General features: G+C 38.4%; 1 protein-coding gene across 4 annotated transcripts in view; it reads right to left on the bottom strand.

Annotated features, from left to right (window-relative positions):
- The window catches only part of LOC125623172 (septin-2), a 93,041-nt gene that overhangs the window by 24,379 nt on the left and 51,029 nt on the right, over positions 1–17,633 (bottom strand). For all 4 annotated transcript variants that reach the window (XM_048822099.2, XM_048822098.2, XM_075119973.1 and 1 more), the window contains exons 6-11: positions 13,742–13,876; positions 13,153–13,270; positions 7,043–7,144; positions 5,952–6,097; positions 3,535–3,618; positions 2,068–2,125 (exon numbers count right to left, since the gene is read on the bottom strand). In XM_048822099.2, coding sequence (XP_048678056.1) covers positions 2,068–2,125; positions 3,535–3,618; positions 5,952–6,097; positions 7,043–7,144; positions 13,153–13,270; positions 13,742–13,876 — 643 coding nt within the window. The remainder of the gene's footprint in view (positions 1–2,067; positions 2,126–3,534; positions 3,619–5,951; positions 6,098–7,042; positions 7,145–13,152; positions 13,271–13,741; positions 13,877–17,633) is intronic.

The raw sequence follows: 17,633 nt of genomic DNA, 5'->3' as shown, positions 1-17,633 counted from the left end.
TATGGAAACTGATGGGTACAGCCTATATGACACTTTCCCTGACTCATCCAGGTGTGTTCAGGTAAAGTAGGCATCTCCATCTTTCCTCAGAGTTGCTAAGCCTTGACCGATGGTCTTTTCTCCCGCACTCTTTTAGAAATGATTTTTATATTATAATGTAAGATCTAAGATCAATAATAATTATTCTGTGTGAAGCAACAAGGTCTGACATTGGCAGACCAGGTGTCTGCTTATGCCAAGGTCCCTGTGTCTCAACTGAACTCTGACAAATACATAGCTGGCATCAGTCTGGCTCACCTACACATTAATATTAAAATAGGCATTAGAATTAGAATTATTGTGTTTACTATTTAGATTTTATTGAATGCTTGTGAGTTGCTGCATGCATTAATCTCATTTATAACATCTGTAGCCCATATTGTAAGGTAATATTTGAGTGGTTGTATTGTAGGCCTCTGTGACTGTGTAAATCACCAGACAGGAGAAAGACATTAATGAGTACGAAGGGCTGATCTTCAACAGAAGATGTTACGTCCTTCCCAGCAGGAAAGGTTCATCAGCACCAGACAGGCTATTGTAGGATGTTAAAGGGGACAAAAGACATTTGTTGCTCTGCCCCCCATGAAGCTAAGTCATGAAAGTGGATTCTTCCCATCAGCTGAATTTGCAGGTCAGAGTACATGGCAAGAGGGGGATAAAAACCCCAAACAAAAGGAATTTGCTATCTCTATGCTGCCTGAGCTCCAGGGAGCAAGGTTTTTCTAGGCATAAGCAAGAGATCCCCAGCTCCTTTACTTGGGTAAGCCCTAAAGGTCATAGAAGCTTTTATTATCCATAAACTCTATATCACCTTATGAAATTTAAGATTGTAAGTCATTTGTGTACTAATGTTTACCTGCTTTACCCTTGCAAATAACAAATTTCCTTTCCCTATTTATTAAATCTTTATATAGTTTATTATAGGATTGGCCACAGAAGTGGTCTTTGGTCTGAGATCTAAGGTGCAACTGACCTGGAACAAGAGACTAGTCCTTTGGGACTGGGAGTAACCTGAAAGTAACAAGAATATTGCTGTGTTCCTTGGTGTAAGGGACCAACTATCACAAAGGTATGTTCACCTGGGTGGCAAGACAGACCCAAGGAGACTGTGAGACTCCATGTTTAGAGAGATGAAGTGCATGAGGTAATATCTTTTATTGGACCAGCTTCTCTTGGTGAGAGAGACCAACTTTCGAGTTTGAAGAAGAGCTCTTTTAAAGCTTGTCTCTCTCACCAACAGAAATTGGTCCAATAAAAGATATTACTTCACCCACCTTGTCTCTCATATCCTGGAACTAACATGGCTACAACAACATTGCATACTCCGTGTTTAGGTTATTATAGTGCCTGAGGAGCTTACCCTTAATAATTGGTTAGTGAAATCTACGCATAGATTTCATAGCCAAGTTGGGATTTGTGCCATGGTACCTAACATTCTGCCCGGAGGTTGGTACTCATGCTCTCAAGTCATTGCAGTCAGCATTACAGAAGGTACAAGGGGTGCATTTATTTTAAATATTTTGTACAGACCACACACTCTGCGATAACATGCATCTCATTTAGAATAGCAATCTTAACTGTGAACTATCTATCCTGAAGTCTTATTTGAAAGAAACCAACAGAGCTATCACAAGTAAATGAGTGACTGTTTAACCAAAAAGCAGGGATCATATTTTAAGAAAACAAACACTTCAGTTGCAAATGCAAGATATGCACCTGCAAGCAAGGAATTGTGTACACAGCACACACAATATACAAGTAAATGCGCAAAATGCAATTAATTTGCATTTAGGTCCCCCACATTCTTCAAAACTAAACCCTTAAAGTCTTTTGCCCATGACCATTAGATGACCTGAAGTGCAGAAATCAGGAGAGAAAACTATTCTGCAGCCAGTCTAAATATTCAATTTCACTGTTTTACTGCACAAATACTATTTTTTCCTACAGTAGGAGATCTCTACTGATATATCATTTAATTACAGGTTTTGTAATGAATCAAAAGAGAAATTTGTTACAATGCATCCTTACCTCAGCCTCTTTCTGCTGGAGGATTCTATCCTTGTCTACAACTTCTTCTTCAACAGGCCTACCAAACACAAACATACATCATACAGGTTTCAGAGTAGCAGCCGTGTTAGTCTGTATCCGCAAAAAGGAGAGGACAACTTGTGGCACCTTAGAGACTAACAAATTTATTTGAGCATAAGCTTTCGTGAGCTACAGCTCACTTCATCGGATGCATTCTGAAGTGAGCTGTAGCTCACAAAGGCTTATGCTCAAATAAATTTGTTAGTCTCTAAGGTGCCACAAGTCGTCCTCTCCTTTTTACACATCATACAGTGTAGGCATGGAAAAGGAAAGCATAAGACAGACATGGAAGAGAAAAAGTACACACAGTCTCTGAGAACAGATTCAAGGCTCACAGTTTGGGCTATACAGAGAGAACAAGATTGACTGCATGCTTTCTTACAAGGGAATGGATGAGAAAGTCTTGTTGCTTTAAGAAGCTATACTAAGCAGCACATTATATTGTCTAGCTCCTTCAAATTTCTTCCCATCTTCTCTTTCTCCTATTGTTTCATACAAGATATTTCCTGCACTCTCATGCCTTGTTCTTTCATTTACTGCAATTGAGACATTTTCTTTATCATCCCTCCATGGTACCACTGCAGTAATAAAACAAAGCTATGGCATAGATACAAAATGATGTCAATTTTCTTTCTTTTTGAAAATAATGGTTGGTAATTAATAAGCATTTCAAAGTAAAGCTGGGAGAGGAATAGGTTGTCTGTCATCAGGAAGATGCGACGCCAACAGATATGTTCCTCATACTAGAAAGAAACGAAGCTTGTGAAGGGCACAAAAATTTATGACAAATAAAGAAAGTGACATCAAATGGGTTTAATTAAAGAACGGTAATGAAACATGCTAAACTGAAATAAGGAAATGTGGAAAGGATGTCTATCTAGCTGTATATCCAATTATTACTGAACAAGGCAAAGTAAAATAGAAAGCTTAAAGAAAATATATTCCACAAACCCTTGGCCAATGTGTCAGTCTTACACTTAAAAAGTGAAACACCATCCATCCTGAGCTTCACAGGCTGGGTCTCCGTTTAATAGCCCAGTTCCTTACGCTTATTATTTTTATAGGGACTATTAAAGGGGGGAAACCCCCACCATATTTACTATCCACTATTTCTCTATGCATTTTTAGATTAAAAATGAGGGGAGGAGGAAGGAGAAAGGGTATGCAAATGGAACCAACCAAGCCAGTAATTTGTAGCTGTGGTATTTACCTAGCTGTCATTCTTTATTAAATGATCCCTGTTAAAGTTATTTCCAGAAATTCTCTAATGGTGCACTTCAGTGCTGCATCTCAGAAAAGAATGGTGATCTAAAGGGAGAGAATGGCAGGGAAAGAGAATCTGTCCAATAGCACAAGTGAAAAATGACAGAATCAACAGAAGCAAAGCCCAAAGGAGCTCATACTCACTTGCCCGTGCGTTTTAATCTCTCCGATCGGAAGTTCTCATAGTGCAAATCTTGAGTCACTTCCTGCAGGTCCTGCATGTGTGTTCTGGAACAGGTAAAAGAATAATATTTTACATTTTTTGCCAAACCGTTAATCACCCTCTTCAATTCACGGTTTCTATTACATAAATCACTGTATTTATTTGGGACTAAATCCTAGATAGAAACAAAGGCCAAGTCCTCCACCCACAGAGTAACTGGAACATTAATACCCACACCATGGTTTGTTTGTTTGTTTTAAATGGGGCTTAAATTTCTCTCTTCCTGATAATTACCTTCAAAAACAAGAAAAATTCTGCTGTCCATCATTGTCCACTACTTCAGAGGAGATGTTTGCAGTAATCTCCAAATTGTAGTAACCCTTGCTTTTGCCTTATGTTTAGTATTCAAAAGATATTTTAGAAACTATGTCCTAAAATACAGTTTATAACTTCAGACTAGGTAGAGCTCCTTAGCAACCTCTGAGAACTTTCAGCTCTCGGAACAACATACATCGAAGCTGACCACCAGAGGGCGATCTCTGACCAGCGGAGGCTCTACTTACTGCACTAGGACTCCGCACTGAATTTCCAGTAACAGAAAAAAGAAAAGGAGTACTTGTGGCACCTTAGAGACTAACCAATTTATTTGAGCATGAAATTGGTTAGTCTCTAAGGTGCCACAAGTACTCCTTTTCTTTTTGCGAATACAGACTAACACGGCTGTTCCTCTGAAACCAGTAACAGAAAAGTTACCATAATAAACTTTCATTTAAAAAAGTTACATAGCTAAATTATACATACAAGGTATAGTCCTAAATCGGGTTTACTGTATTTAAGTGGCACTTTCTAGATTGTCAGGGCTTAAGACTTAGTCTATCCTGACCTCTATCTTTAGCGTATTTTAAAAATACAAATCAATGAGAAAAGTTTCGTCTTCCTGCTGCAACACTCTACTTAAAAGAAACCCTCAAACTTACAAGTTACACTCTGACCCATCAGCGCATGAGGGATATAAAAAGACAGAGTGGTACAAGTGAACACTATACAATGTGAATCACAGCAAACAAGGGTGAGTTTTTGAGAGTGTGGAAGTAAACTAAGCACAGCAGTACAGATCAGTGAACGGGAAGAAAGGAGAGAATGATTCTCCATGAGTACACTCCTAAGTAAGTGCTACCAAACAAGGAAGAAGTTGTAACAGGTTAATTTTAAAGCACACTGCCATCATTCATCACAAAGATGTAACAGCATAGCTGTCAGCCTAATGTGAGTCAAACTGTAGACCACTCTCTCGCTGAAGATAATAAACACTTAAAAGCTTTCTGACCAAATTTAGCACTGAAAGCAAGGGAAGAACAACACTGGCTTCAGACCTGTCTAGTGCAGGTGATGTGCAAACTCCCCCTTATGTGCAACTATGCCAAAGCAACTTGATCCATACCTTCAATAGCCCTGCGCTGTTCCATTACTGGACCTCCACTGAGCAGAGAGTGCTAGTCATGTCCAATATGAATTTGGATTGACCTTAGCCCCACAAGTGCCCATCTAAGATGATGACAATATGATCAAATAAGAGAATCTCTTACGCCAAGAGTCTTTGTGAAAAAGCATTTGGCGACATATAATTCATGGAGTGAGGTGAGGGGGTGGTTATACTATTGTTATGCTATCTGAATTAAACAGATGCAACAATTCCTTTATAAAATGACAATATTAACAATGATAAATCCAAACGCACTGTCATGGGCTATGATTAGTATTTGTAATTTGTACTGAGATAAAGCCTGGAGGCCCTTAGGCCTCAGTCCCACTAGCTCTTCTGCACAGGTGGCCACTTGCACACCCAAGGAGCCATGTGCAGGACAATGGTCTACGTCTGCTACAGGAATCTTTAGGTATTATAAAGATGCCAATGAACATCTTAAAACATCCTTAAACTACACTGCATGGAAAGAAGCAAAAAAAAGTGAAACGTCAGTCTAAGTAGACTTAAACTCCATGGTATACTATAAGCCGTCTTGACCTGTGGAAAATTTTCTTTATGCTCCAAATTTTACTAATAGCTTAATTAGGCCAAGCAAGGATGCTACAGATAACCAATCAACTCTTAAAGTTAATACAAACAGCATTTTGTTAAAAACCCATCACAGGGAAGTAAGCGGCAAAGAAGTCATCACATATACTTACTTGTAATCATCACACAGTTAAATGTACAGGCTGCATTTTGTACATCATTGTTCCTTGCTATGGGCAAATGAATCCAAAAATAGAGAAAGCAAAAGCAATATGGCTAGAATGAAATGAAGTCTGTGTACATAAATGAAAAAAAATCCATCAAAGGCACCTCCTGATTCAACAGATACGTAATGCCAAAGATTAAACACATGCCTTTACTTACACCAGCATTGTGCGCAATTTAAGGAAGTCATTGTGCTCTGGATTCTCAACCTCAACCACTCCCCAAGGGTAAAGGCGACCTCGGATTTTTTTTCCTTTCACCTCAATAAGTTGGTTGGACCCAATAACAGCAAAGGGAATGCTAGCCTAGACGAGACAACCGAGCAAAAGCAACATAAGTTCTCGAGAAGCATAGAAATACATTTCAGTATTGAAGGGAAAAGGCAAAAAAAAGTTACCAAACCAATGTGACTAAACCCGTTAGCATCAGAGAACAGAACATTGCCTAATCCTATACCCTATGCTGTACATAACTCCTCAGTATTAATAACTGTAACCTTGTTGTGATCAATTTTGTCTTCACACCTGTGTAAAGGAAAATTATTTACAGGTTGTTGGTTTTTTTGTTTTCAGTTAGAACTCTTATTGTTTTAGGAGCTTTTTGCTTTTGTTGAAGCACAGGTCACGTGTGGCCTGTCATCTGACATAAATAGCCCATGGAAACTTGCCAGTTACAGTAGAAAAACAGAATAGAGAGTTAGGATGATGGATAACAGATAGCTAGAGACATTCACAGTTTAAGGCACACACTGTAAAGTGTTTATGCAATGATACCTGTAGCACAAACATGAGTGACTGAAATAAATTAAGATCTTCATTACTGATTTAGTTTTGTGAGAGGCAAGAAGTGAAGTATGACAGTCAGATACCTTTGCCTCGCTCTCCTCTGATCTTATTTCAAATTCTGGATTAAGTCAGAGGATTGGCATCTCATTCTAGCATCTAGTGGACATCTGCCTACATTTTAAAAAGTCAAAATCGAGCACCATTGGACTTCAGAGAATCCAAGACTAGAATCAAAGGGAGTACTTGCAAGGTCAAGACTGAAGTGCTTTACTACAGCTGCATGGAAGCAGTTCATGTAATATTTGGTTCTAAGGAGGACTATCATTCAGTTCTGAGAGAATAAAGTCACAAATTTTCAACAAATACATTATAACTGAATATAATATCTGTAAGAATCCTGTAGCTTTATAAAAACTAGTTAAAATAAAATGATCAGTCTTTTCAAATATCAAGTGAAGAACTCACCTTCAGAACCCTGGTCTGTTCTTTGAACTCCTCATCTTCATCAGAATCTGCATCAGGCAACTGGTAAATCCTAATGCCATGCTCAGCAATCTCATCCAGAACCTGAAGAATTGGGGAGGGGGGGAGCCCCCACAGGAGGTGCACAAATTGGAAAGAGAAAGATAACAATCAAGTTTCTATCTGGCCAGAGATCCACTATAGGTTTTAAGTAGATATCTTTGATGTACAGGTCTGCCATCCAAATTCTCTTATCCCCAGAATAGGAAATCCAGAGTATGTTTCCTACTCTTAAATAGCTTGACCAAGCAACAAAGTAAGTCATTAAAACAATTTACATTTGGTCTTTGGTTTTGTATACTTACCCACCTGGTTATTACCTGAAACTGTTTTAGCTTCATTGGGAATCTGCTTCTACCTTAAAACTTCCATTGTGATACAGTGTTGTTGCAGCCGTGGTCCCAGGATATTAAGAGAGACAAGGGGGGTGAGGTAATATCCTCACCCACCTAGTCTCTACCTTAGAACTATATATTCACATTTTATCTCCCGTCACTAAATGGAGGCTACCTGGACTTTCAGTCCACAAATAGCTTAAGAAGGACGGCACAAAAATAGGTAAGTGTCCATTTAGAGAGCAGTAGCTTGAGGTATAGGAAACTAACAATTGGGAAATAATTACACAAACTTGAGAAGGCTGGAGGAAATCCAAATTAGGCTTTGTAGGACTTTTTCACACAAATTTCATTTTAGTCTGACAAAATTATGTCTCCATACTTGAAAGCACTGAAGGGCTTTGTTAATTAATGTAGGTTCTCTTTTTGAGCAGGGTAGGAAACACACACTGATGCAGAGTGTCAGAAATAAACTGAAAAAAAGAGTTTCTGAAATTAGCTTTCACTGAATTATTTACAATTTTAAAAAGCCAAGGGCTACAAAATTACAAATGGTTAAATATGAATGACAGCTCTGCCACCTATGTCCCCATTACTCAAGGGGATCTAGATTTGGGACATCAAAGTGCATGGTGAGATATTCTCAAACTCATTTTACTGTATGTTTATATCATGCTGGCACCCAAATAAAATAATTAAGCTTAAATGTAAACAAGCTGATTCAAATAGCTTCTAAATTCAGTAGTTTATATGGTGACAGTTCACTGAATTCAAAGTTTTAATTAAAAAAAAAAAATCCTGCTGTTACCAGGCGATTAATCAATGGATTTGAACTTAACTTCAAATAATTCAGTTTATTAACATACTAAAGTTGGAACTCATCACTTGCTATGGATATTAACCTTATTAACAAAAAATAGCACTATATTCTTGCACACATCTTTACCGAGATTAAGAGAGGCATGGCACCTGCCCCAGAGAGTTTACAATCAAAGATAAACATAGGTCTTAAACACCAACAAAGAACAGGGGTATTGAAGAGACAGCAAGAAGTTAAAAATAATATTACCTATAGAACAAGCAAATCATTAACACAGTTGGAATGTATATGTACTGCCCTGCCTCTGTCTGGGAAGCAGGAGCAGACAACACACAAGTAACAGTCAATGGTAAAAAGCAAGGACCAGAAGTGGATTTTGAGGAGATATTCATTACTTACAGCTTCAAAAAATAGCAAGCACAGATCATGTGTGCGCATCCATTATATATTTTATATGCTATATATTCAAAAATGGAACAAATGCTAAATTAAGTTTTATATCACCTAATCTGTAACTGTAATTAAGTCCATGTCCCACTTAGAGGATTTTGAATTACTTTCTTTCTCCATTTTAACAGTGAAAGATATCCTCACACAATTCTCCTTATTGTAACTAATGTCTGGGATTAACAAACACTAATCTGTACTTCTGTATACATACTTTTCCTAATGAAATCACTGCAGGGGTAAACAGCTAGTTTAACTCTAGACCTCTGGCAGTGTCAAAAGGTGATATTATTTAATTTTCCCTTCAAAACAGAGGAGAACACTTCCACTGTGATCCTATAAACTATTAAAAAAAAAAAGCCTAAAATGAGAATTTCCTCCTTCTATAACATTGAGGAGATTCTGTTCAGATAAAAGAAAGTGTGGCTGTTCTTAGCATCACTGGAAAGAACATTTAGCTCTTCGGTGGAAAGTCAGCATTCCAACTTCAAAGTTATCTTGGATGCTCCAGACAACCCAGGAACTGTGACTGTAGAAACCACCCCTCTGGTATTCCAGTGGCTGCAGCTACACTAGCAAGTCAGTGTCTGTTTAAAATAGCAGTGCAACTCCAATGGTTAAAGCCCTAGTGTAGACCAGGCTAAGGCCTCCACGTCAAGAAAGCAAGTTTTCACAACACAGTAGTAAAGCCACTGAAGTCCTGTCCACATAAGTGTTTACACTTTAATTAGCACTGATGTAACTGCACCAGTGTTGAAATAGGTACAAAATTAGCTAGTATAGATGCAGCTACTGAGTCCACAAGAGAGCTTGCTATGGAGCCTGCATCAATATCATTTGTTCCTATGAGTTTCTGTTATAATGGTACCCAATAAATCTGTTATAGGAGAAACTCTCCCATTCTACAGTTTTTATAATCCAAGTTGAAATGACTTTTAAGCCTTTTGTTAATCCAGGGTGGGGGCTAAGGGAACACGTACAAGCGTGACCCTTGTGTATGTACCATCCCTATTCCTAGGATCTTTTCTTCCTTTGCAGAGTGTAAACCATCATTTTCAATGTAAAATATAATGAACCTGAAGTCACAGCAGCTCTGCAGTACCTACATGAAGGTCCCCATACCTGCAACCTTCTACACTTTTAGAAGAGAAAAATATGCCAAATAAACTATATGCCACATTTTAATAACAGAATCTGAATATCTAAAGGGTTATGTCTTGGGTTTCAAATTTGGAAGTAAGGTCAGTTTAGAAAAATTGAAGTACAGCTTTCAATTATTTTATTATTTTTTTATTAGAAAGGGGGATTTTAAGTAAATTTCATTTTAAGAATCAAAACTAACTCAAGTCCACAACAACAGAGCAACTAGTTAAGAGGAAAAACATTTTGATGGGGAAACGTTAACCCCATTTCAACTGAAGACAATATATATATATAACAGCAAGGGATACTAGCTTGGAGCCATATCAATCTAGAGGTTAGTACTGTTTTGCAGAATGCAACCCAACAATTTATTGGAGTTTACAGTATCCCCTAACGATGAGACATGAACAGCTGGTATAGGTGAAGCAGTACTGCAGTTTGTTGCTTCTACGTAGATGCACGGAAAAAGAAAGCACATTTAGCCTGAGTGAGATTTGAGAGATAAAAATGCAGCTGAAACAATAGAGGGAAAGCCAGCAACAAGGGGTGCTAGAATATATTACAGCTGTTAAACCTAGTGCTTTCCTGGGAGGAAAAAGAATTGCAATAAAAACAAACTGTATTTTATGGTTTCAACAATGAAACAGCATTTTGCGTCTTGAAATCTCAGTTTTATTGGCCTCAGGGGGTTCTGTGTTCCTACAGATTAGCATTCCCATGGGAAATTTAAAAAGTCAAAATACTAGTTCCCCTCTCATGAAATCATTCTTCTGAGCAGGTTTCCTTAGTGGCTTTGCATGGCACAGCTTGTGAAACCGCCTTGCAGTTCTTCCCACTCAAGAGTTTCTTAAAAAAAAAAAAAAAAAAAAAAACCACAACTTTGAATTCCAGCAAGACAAAACAGGAATTACTCCAAGCTGGGTTTCCTTCACAAGGACCACAACTGATCTTTTAGCTTGGTTCAAAGAAGCAAAACAAAAACACTACCTTAGATTAATCGCCAAATGGCAGAGACATCTAAAACAATATCAAAGCTCCAGCAAAGGCAAATTTTGATTCTTATTCCTGATAAGAGATTTTGTAACTGAGATGCTTTTAGTTAGAACAATATACACTAGCTAGACTTTCAAAGCTTTGGAACCACATTACACATTTTACTTAGTTAAACCATTTGTACTGACCTTTGCCAGTAGACCAAAAATAATTAAAAGTTGTTTATCTTCTTAACCACACCATAACTGGCAACAGTTTAGGTGCCTCTTATGTTTTTATGGTAAGACCAGACATTGCTGTAATAACAATGCCCTTCAATATAAATCAAGGGTATTTTATAAGATTTGTTTATTAAAACTATGTTATGCGACAAACTGGGAAGGTTGAATTAAAATTTAGATTGATGTGAAAGGAATATGATGAAGTGAGGTTTCATCAATTTACATCCATTCATTATAGAATAGTTGTGCTAGGACTTGCCTCTATTTGCCAGTATTGCAATAAAATATATATTTACCGCGAAACCTCAATCTAACGTCACTTAGGGGTTATGCTGAAAGCCATGCAATCCAATTGAAGGAAGATCAGGAAATAGGTTTGCTTGCTGTCTATATTTCACTGCAACTGCTGCTGGTAATACCCTCTCTGCCAGTACCTCATAATGAATGCCACATCACATGCATGCTATGTGATGCTCGACACTAAAGGGAGATCACCAAACAGTAGAGGAAAGGAGTGCTATAAAGAGAGGATGTTCAATCCAGGATACTGACAGCAATGACTGAATGACAGTCCTAGCAACTACTGAAACTTGGTTGGCATACATCCAGCTATGTTTAAAAAGAGAGTTGTTGCTTTTGGAGAAAGGGGCATGCATGCAGAACCTCTGCTTTTATGTCAGTTTAAATTTCAGTTGAAATATAAATGGGAGCAGAATAATCATTTTAGCATTGAATCTACCTTGTAATTTCAAGGAATACTTTAACATTACACACCCAAATCTGTATTTGGGCACCCAAATTTTAACTCCTTAAGCACTCAGCCTGCTGCCAAATGCAGAACTGGAAACTTTAACTCAAGTGACAATGCCCGAAAATTGGCTCCACAGAGCTCATCTAATGGGCCAGGGTAAACATGCTGAAAAGTCAAATTAGTTTAAAGATCAAATATCGTTTACATAAAAAGGTAGCTCCCAAAGGAACATACTAAACAGATGATAAACTCCTCTCACTCACCAGCCACCCTTAGTGCACACAAGCAGGGCTAACGCTGGTGTAAGTCGTACAACCAGATATGTCTTAGAGGGTTGGTTTGTTTTTTTTCTACAAAACTACAGTATTTAAAAGTCCAAAGGCTTAGACAAGACTTCTCCCCACAAGTTTCCCTTTTACTTTAATTAAAAGCAAATCTGGCTACCTAGATTTATGGAGAGTACAGTGCTATGACAGGCCATTTTGTGAGTCTCTCTCTCTCTCCCCATCAACGGTTTGGGGTTTGTAGTGACAAGGAATAGTGGTTGGATTTAGCTAACATGTGCTAGTTAAGCCTGACCTAAACTTAACCACTTTTCCTAGTCAAGACAAACCCTTGGTCCATCTTACAGAGAAAACACCTGGACAAACTAAAACACCTGGAAAAAAAGATCCAGAACCCATTCTGAAGGAGTCCTGGAAAACATTCACGTAGATGCTCAAAATGCCAGTGTTCCCAACTACACAAGGAGCAAAAATTCTCCTGAATTTTTTTGTATGTTTTTAGGAGCTTTCTACTCAAACTATGGCACTGTAAAACCGACCCTAGCAGCCTACTGGCTGGAAAATCAACTCTTGGAAAGTCTTGGCAAACAGTATTAAATAAGGTAGGTAAATCTTTGAACACTGAAAGATTTACATTATCAGCTCTGTCTGGAAAACTTCCTTCTCCAGTACAGCCCTAAGTACATCCTGACATTCATGCAAACAAATAAGTGTCCTATTAAAAACTGATGCAGGGAGACATACTTCTTTTAATAGCAATGAGGTTAGAGAACACATCTTGATAACACACTTAAAAATCACAGGGAAGTGCTGCAATAATCTTTTGGGGGACACACACTTCCCCTTGATCATTTCTACACTGTGGGCCAGATGCTCATCTGGGGTAATTTAGTGTAGTGCCAATGACTTCAGTGGAGCTGATTTACACTAGGTGACAGTTCGGTCCTATGTCTGAAATGTTCTGTGATTCAGCTAATGGTGTTCAACCTGGGTTTATTTTTATCTGGCTCCAGCCCTGTGCTGGTCCACATTTTTCTGACACTTGGGTGTTATATTTACCCTTCTCTTCAGCCTCTCTCTCTCCTTCAGTGTCAGAGTGTCAGCCTTGGCAATCACAGGGACAATGTTGACTTTTCCATGAAGAGCTTTCATGAACTCTACATCTAAAGGCTTCAGCCTACAAGAAGGAAAAAAATGCAACAAAAACAAATTAAACCTAAGGACTATTAAACATACATATTAAGTGGCAGGTATCAGGATTATTGCACTTGTACTAACAATACATAAGTAGCCCTTAATTCAAGGTATCTATGTAAACAATCTGTCTTGTATCTTTAAAGGACTTGGCGCACTTATCTATTGAGCTGCTCATGTAAGGGTTGAATTGTAATTAAGTTTCCATCTCAATAATATGCATATTACCAGCTTGTGTGTTTCTGAGAATATTTACTCCTCCGTATTAAATTCCTACCGGAATAAGACAAAGCAGGAGGAGGTCATTAAACCCAAAGCCTGTTTTAATTGAGTTGGCTAACTGACAACTTGGGAAGTAACTCCATTAACATGAAGGTTAGTCTCCAAGACAGGGAAGTTACCAAATGCATGCTAAGGATAAAACACCCTAAAATATAAGTATTTATTTTCTTACCCATGCCCAAAGGGTGATATGAAGTAAAAACAGCAGTGGACTCTGTTGTCTATAATGTGGCGCCTGTTCAGACCACTCTCGTCGTGAAGGTATCTTTCAAACTGATTGTCAATATAATGGATGATTGTTTTGAAGCTGTGGTAGGAAGAAACAAAGGCTTCTTATACAGGCTCTATGTTTTTGGTTTTTAATAATTTGTGACAGCGAAGGGAGGAGCAAAGAAGGAATGTGTGCTCTGATTAACCCTTCTGAATAGAAGGATTCAGTTTCCTAATAAGAAAAGGAGGACTTGTGGCACCTTAGAGACTAACCAATTTATTTGAGCATAAGCTTTCGTGAGCTACAGCTCACTTCATCGGATGCATGTAGCTCACGAAAGCTTATGCTCAAATAAATTGGTTAGTCTCTAAGGTGCCACAAGTACTCCTTTTCTTTTTGCGAATACAGACCAACACGGCTGCTATTCTGAAAAAAGTTTCCTAATACTGTCTCTTGTGGAGCACTTTGACGATGAATTTTAAGAACTGTTCAGTGTGTGTGATACACAACAGCCTGCCCCCTAACTACTTATCTCTGGAGCAACTTTAAATTCACTTCTGTTGGGTGAAAAGGTTAACGGCAAGTTCAGAGACAAACTCAATGGTGAGACAAGACAAAGACAGGAACATAGGGTGGGTTTTTTTGTTTGTTTGTTTTAAGCCCGCTGACAAATGGCATAGCCAGGATATCCTCTTGATTAGCAGTTTGACAACCCTGACCTTAGAATCAGGTTTCTATAGTTACCTATAAAAATTCTGGTATTTTAGTCTGCTTGAATTCAGTCTGAATATATTTGAAAGACATGTGCTCAAACATCATGTGATTTATTAAGCTATTTTTGCCACCATCCTTATGTTGGCAAATTCATACTTATCTCAAGGCAATTTAAAATATGCATTGGAAGGAAGTAATGGAATGTCAACCTACGTCTGATATGTTAACTGATACCACAAACAGTGGGTGAAAAATAAAATTATGGCTTTTTTTAAAAAAAATGCATGTACTACCAAGCAGATTTATTGTTTTTGAACACCCCAATGTGTACTAGATGCCCCACAAAAAATTAAAAAAAAAAAAAAAAAGACACATTCCTTGCCCCTAAGTGTTAACAATTTAAATAAGTTTGGTGAGACAGCAACAAACAATGAAGAGAGGGGAGAGAGGCAAGGGAGCCCATAGGATACAAACATAAGATTAAGCAGATACTTTGTGTCATGGGTACAATTTACCATTCACTTTTTCCCCACTTCGATTAACTTTAAATGTGATTTTTCTGTTGTTGAAGGGGGAATGGAGGTGGGGTTCGAGGAGTTAGAAAGGAAGACAACAGTGAGAAAGCAGGGGGAGACAAAGGGAGGGAGAAGTTAAGTATAAGGAGAATGAAGGTGGACAGCAAGTTGGCGGAGGGCAAAAGAGTGGGGGTTAGACAATCATTGCCTGTTGCAAATGTAGACTGTAACAGGGAGGTTTTCTTACTTTCAACCCTAAGGATCCTGAGCATCTGATCAGACTGAAGGCACAGTATAGGCACAGTATGGTGAGGTATAGCCCTTGTACACAGCCCTCTTAGCCCGTTCCACCTCTTGGAAGGACATTTTGCTACCATTGGCAAATCTGTTATAGCTGTGCAAGTGTTGGTACAAAGGGATTCTAACTTCATTCAGGTCATCCAGAAGAATAGCCCCAGGGCATATCCCCTTTCACTGTCTGCCTTACCCTCATATAGAGCTTCAACTCTGACTTCGGAGAAAGAGGGACAGAATGACACTGTCAAGATGGTGCTGTCCTCAACTATCACCCAAACATTTTTATTCCCTTTTGCTCACAGAAGCAGAAAAGATTATCTCAGTCTACATGTCTTAGCTATAACAAACAAGCATAAGGGATATAATTAGGGATGTAAAAGGTTAACTGGTAAGCAACAGTCTTATCCATTAACCCACCTTAACCCTTAACTCCGGGCTGGAGTGGGCCCAGCTGGAGCAGTCCCAGTCCCATCAGCCTCAGCCGCACCGGCCAGTGGGATCGACCCCAACCACTTAATCAATTAACCATTTAAATGATATATTTGTAATTGTTTAAATGGTTAAATTTTTAAACGGTATTTACGTCCCAGGATAGAACTAACATCCACAGAAAAAGTTTACTGAATTGTTGGAGAATGACATCTAACCTTAAGCCTGAAAATATCATTATAACAACCTAAAACATGATATGAGGGACTGGAAGTAACCAGGGCCAAGACAGACTTCTCATTGAGAGCATTCTCCCCCACACCAGCTCAGTCACATTTTTATACACACAGAAATAGAATTAGCAGCAAGTTTTAAGCTTTTTGATTTACTGGTTAACTCTCATACATATCTGTTTACCTGGCATTTGATGGGCATTTCTTGAATGTCTTATTATTTATGTTACTGTAAAACCTAGGTTACAATAGGAGTTTCAGGTTTGTATTGAAATGCAAGCAGAAGAGACGCCTCCAATATACTGTGGTACGCCTTCAAAACTGAAACTACAGTGACCTGGAAATACATGGAAGATGTAGGCGTCTCCTTTCTTGCACAATCCACGGAGAACCCATCTGTAAACTGATACCTTCTTTAGGTCAGTCATATTTGTAACAGAATTAACATGCATATTTCTATTGTCTCTCTCATTTGTACTTCACTGGTTATATATTTTGTTGTAGGGAAAGAACGAACGAAAGAACGAACGAACAGAATCATAGAATATCAGGGTTGGAAGGCACCTCAGGAGGTCATCTAGCCCAATCCCCTGCTCAAAGCAGGACCAATCCCCAACTAAATCATCCCAGCCACGGCTTTCTCAAGCCTGACCTTAAAAGAGCAGAGGAGTGTCTTAAAAAATTACTTTTGTGAAACTTCAGTATTTTCTTGCTAAAACTCATTTTTAAATTCTAGCATTTGTAGTACCCAGACATGTTGAAAGAGGACAATACATTTTATGTTGCTGTTGATCTTTTAAACAAAACTCCCTTTAGCTGGTGAAAGATAATGAGATTGAAGAGACATGAATATTAGAACAGAAACCAAGTACAGTATAAACAATGGGAAAACACCCCTGGTTACAAGTGTCTCTGGCAATGTAATTCATTTACGTGCAGTTTTATAGTCCTAACTGCTGTAATTTTTCCTATAAACGTGGCATTAGTGTATGGCACCTTCTGATTTCCGGGAAACACCTGGCTTTGCACCACTATGATATCATTTTACTTAGAAGACAGCATATCCTGTACTATGTACCATAACCGCAAACAACGAAATTATTACATTAAAGAGTTCATTCGGGAAAAATGAAAAATAAACCTGAGCTGCCAAAAACCACAAATTCAGCCTCACAAAAGCCAGGAACAACAGAACTGATAACTATCAGCAAACCAGTAAGCTCTACTGAAAAGTGACCTATCACATTGGGACAAAGATGAAACAAAGAAAATATACTGAATACCTGTATCTAACAAGTGAGTTGGGTTGCTGTATTGTTGTCAGCAGCCCCTTTGATGACTGTCTAGTCAAAGCCAGGACTGAGGGAGACTGCATGCAGTGCAATAAGCTGCAAAGGCTGCATTTAGTTATGTTTAGGAACTAGAGCACCCTTGTCTTGTCAGGATTCTGAAACTGCCATAAAGAATCCTCCGTCACACTTCAGATTAAGGATATATTTATAAATTACACACAAAAAACAATGTTAAAAGAGTCTTAAGGTTCCAAAGTGAAGCACTCAAAAGTTAGGAAGTGCCAGAATTAAGACTGTCTACAACCTTCATTCACTCCCCTAGAGCATATGCATTATCACAGTTTTTTCCCACCAGGGGCCTACTGCATTGAGT

This window comes from Caretta caretta, chromosome 15 (assembly GCF_965140235.1).
Source record: "Caretta caretta isolate rCarCar2 chromosome 15, rCarCar1.hap1, whole genome shotgun sequence".
Classification (NCBI taxonomy): domain Eukaryota; kingdom Metazoa; phylum Chordata; order Testudines; family Cheloniidae; genus Caretta; species Caretta caretta.
This window is presented reverse-complemented; position numbering and strand designations above follow the sequence as displayed.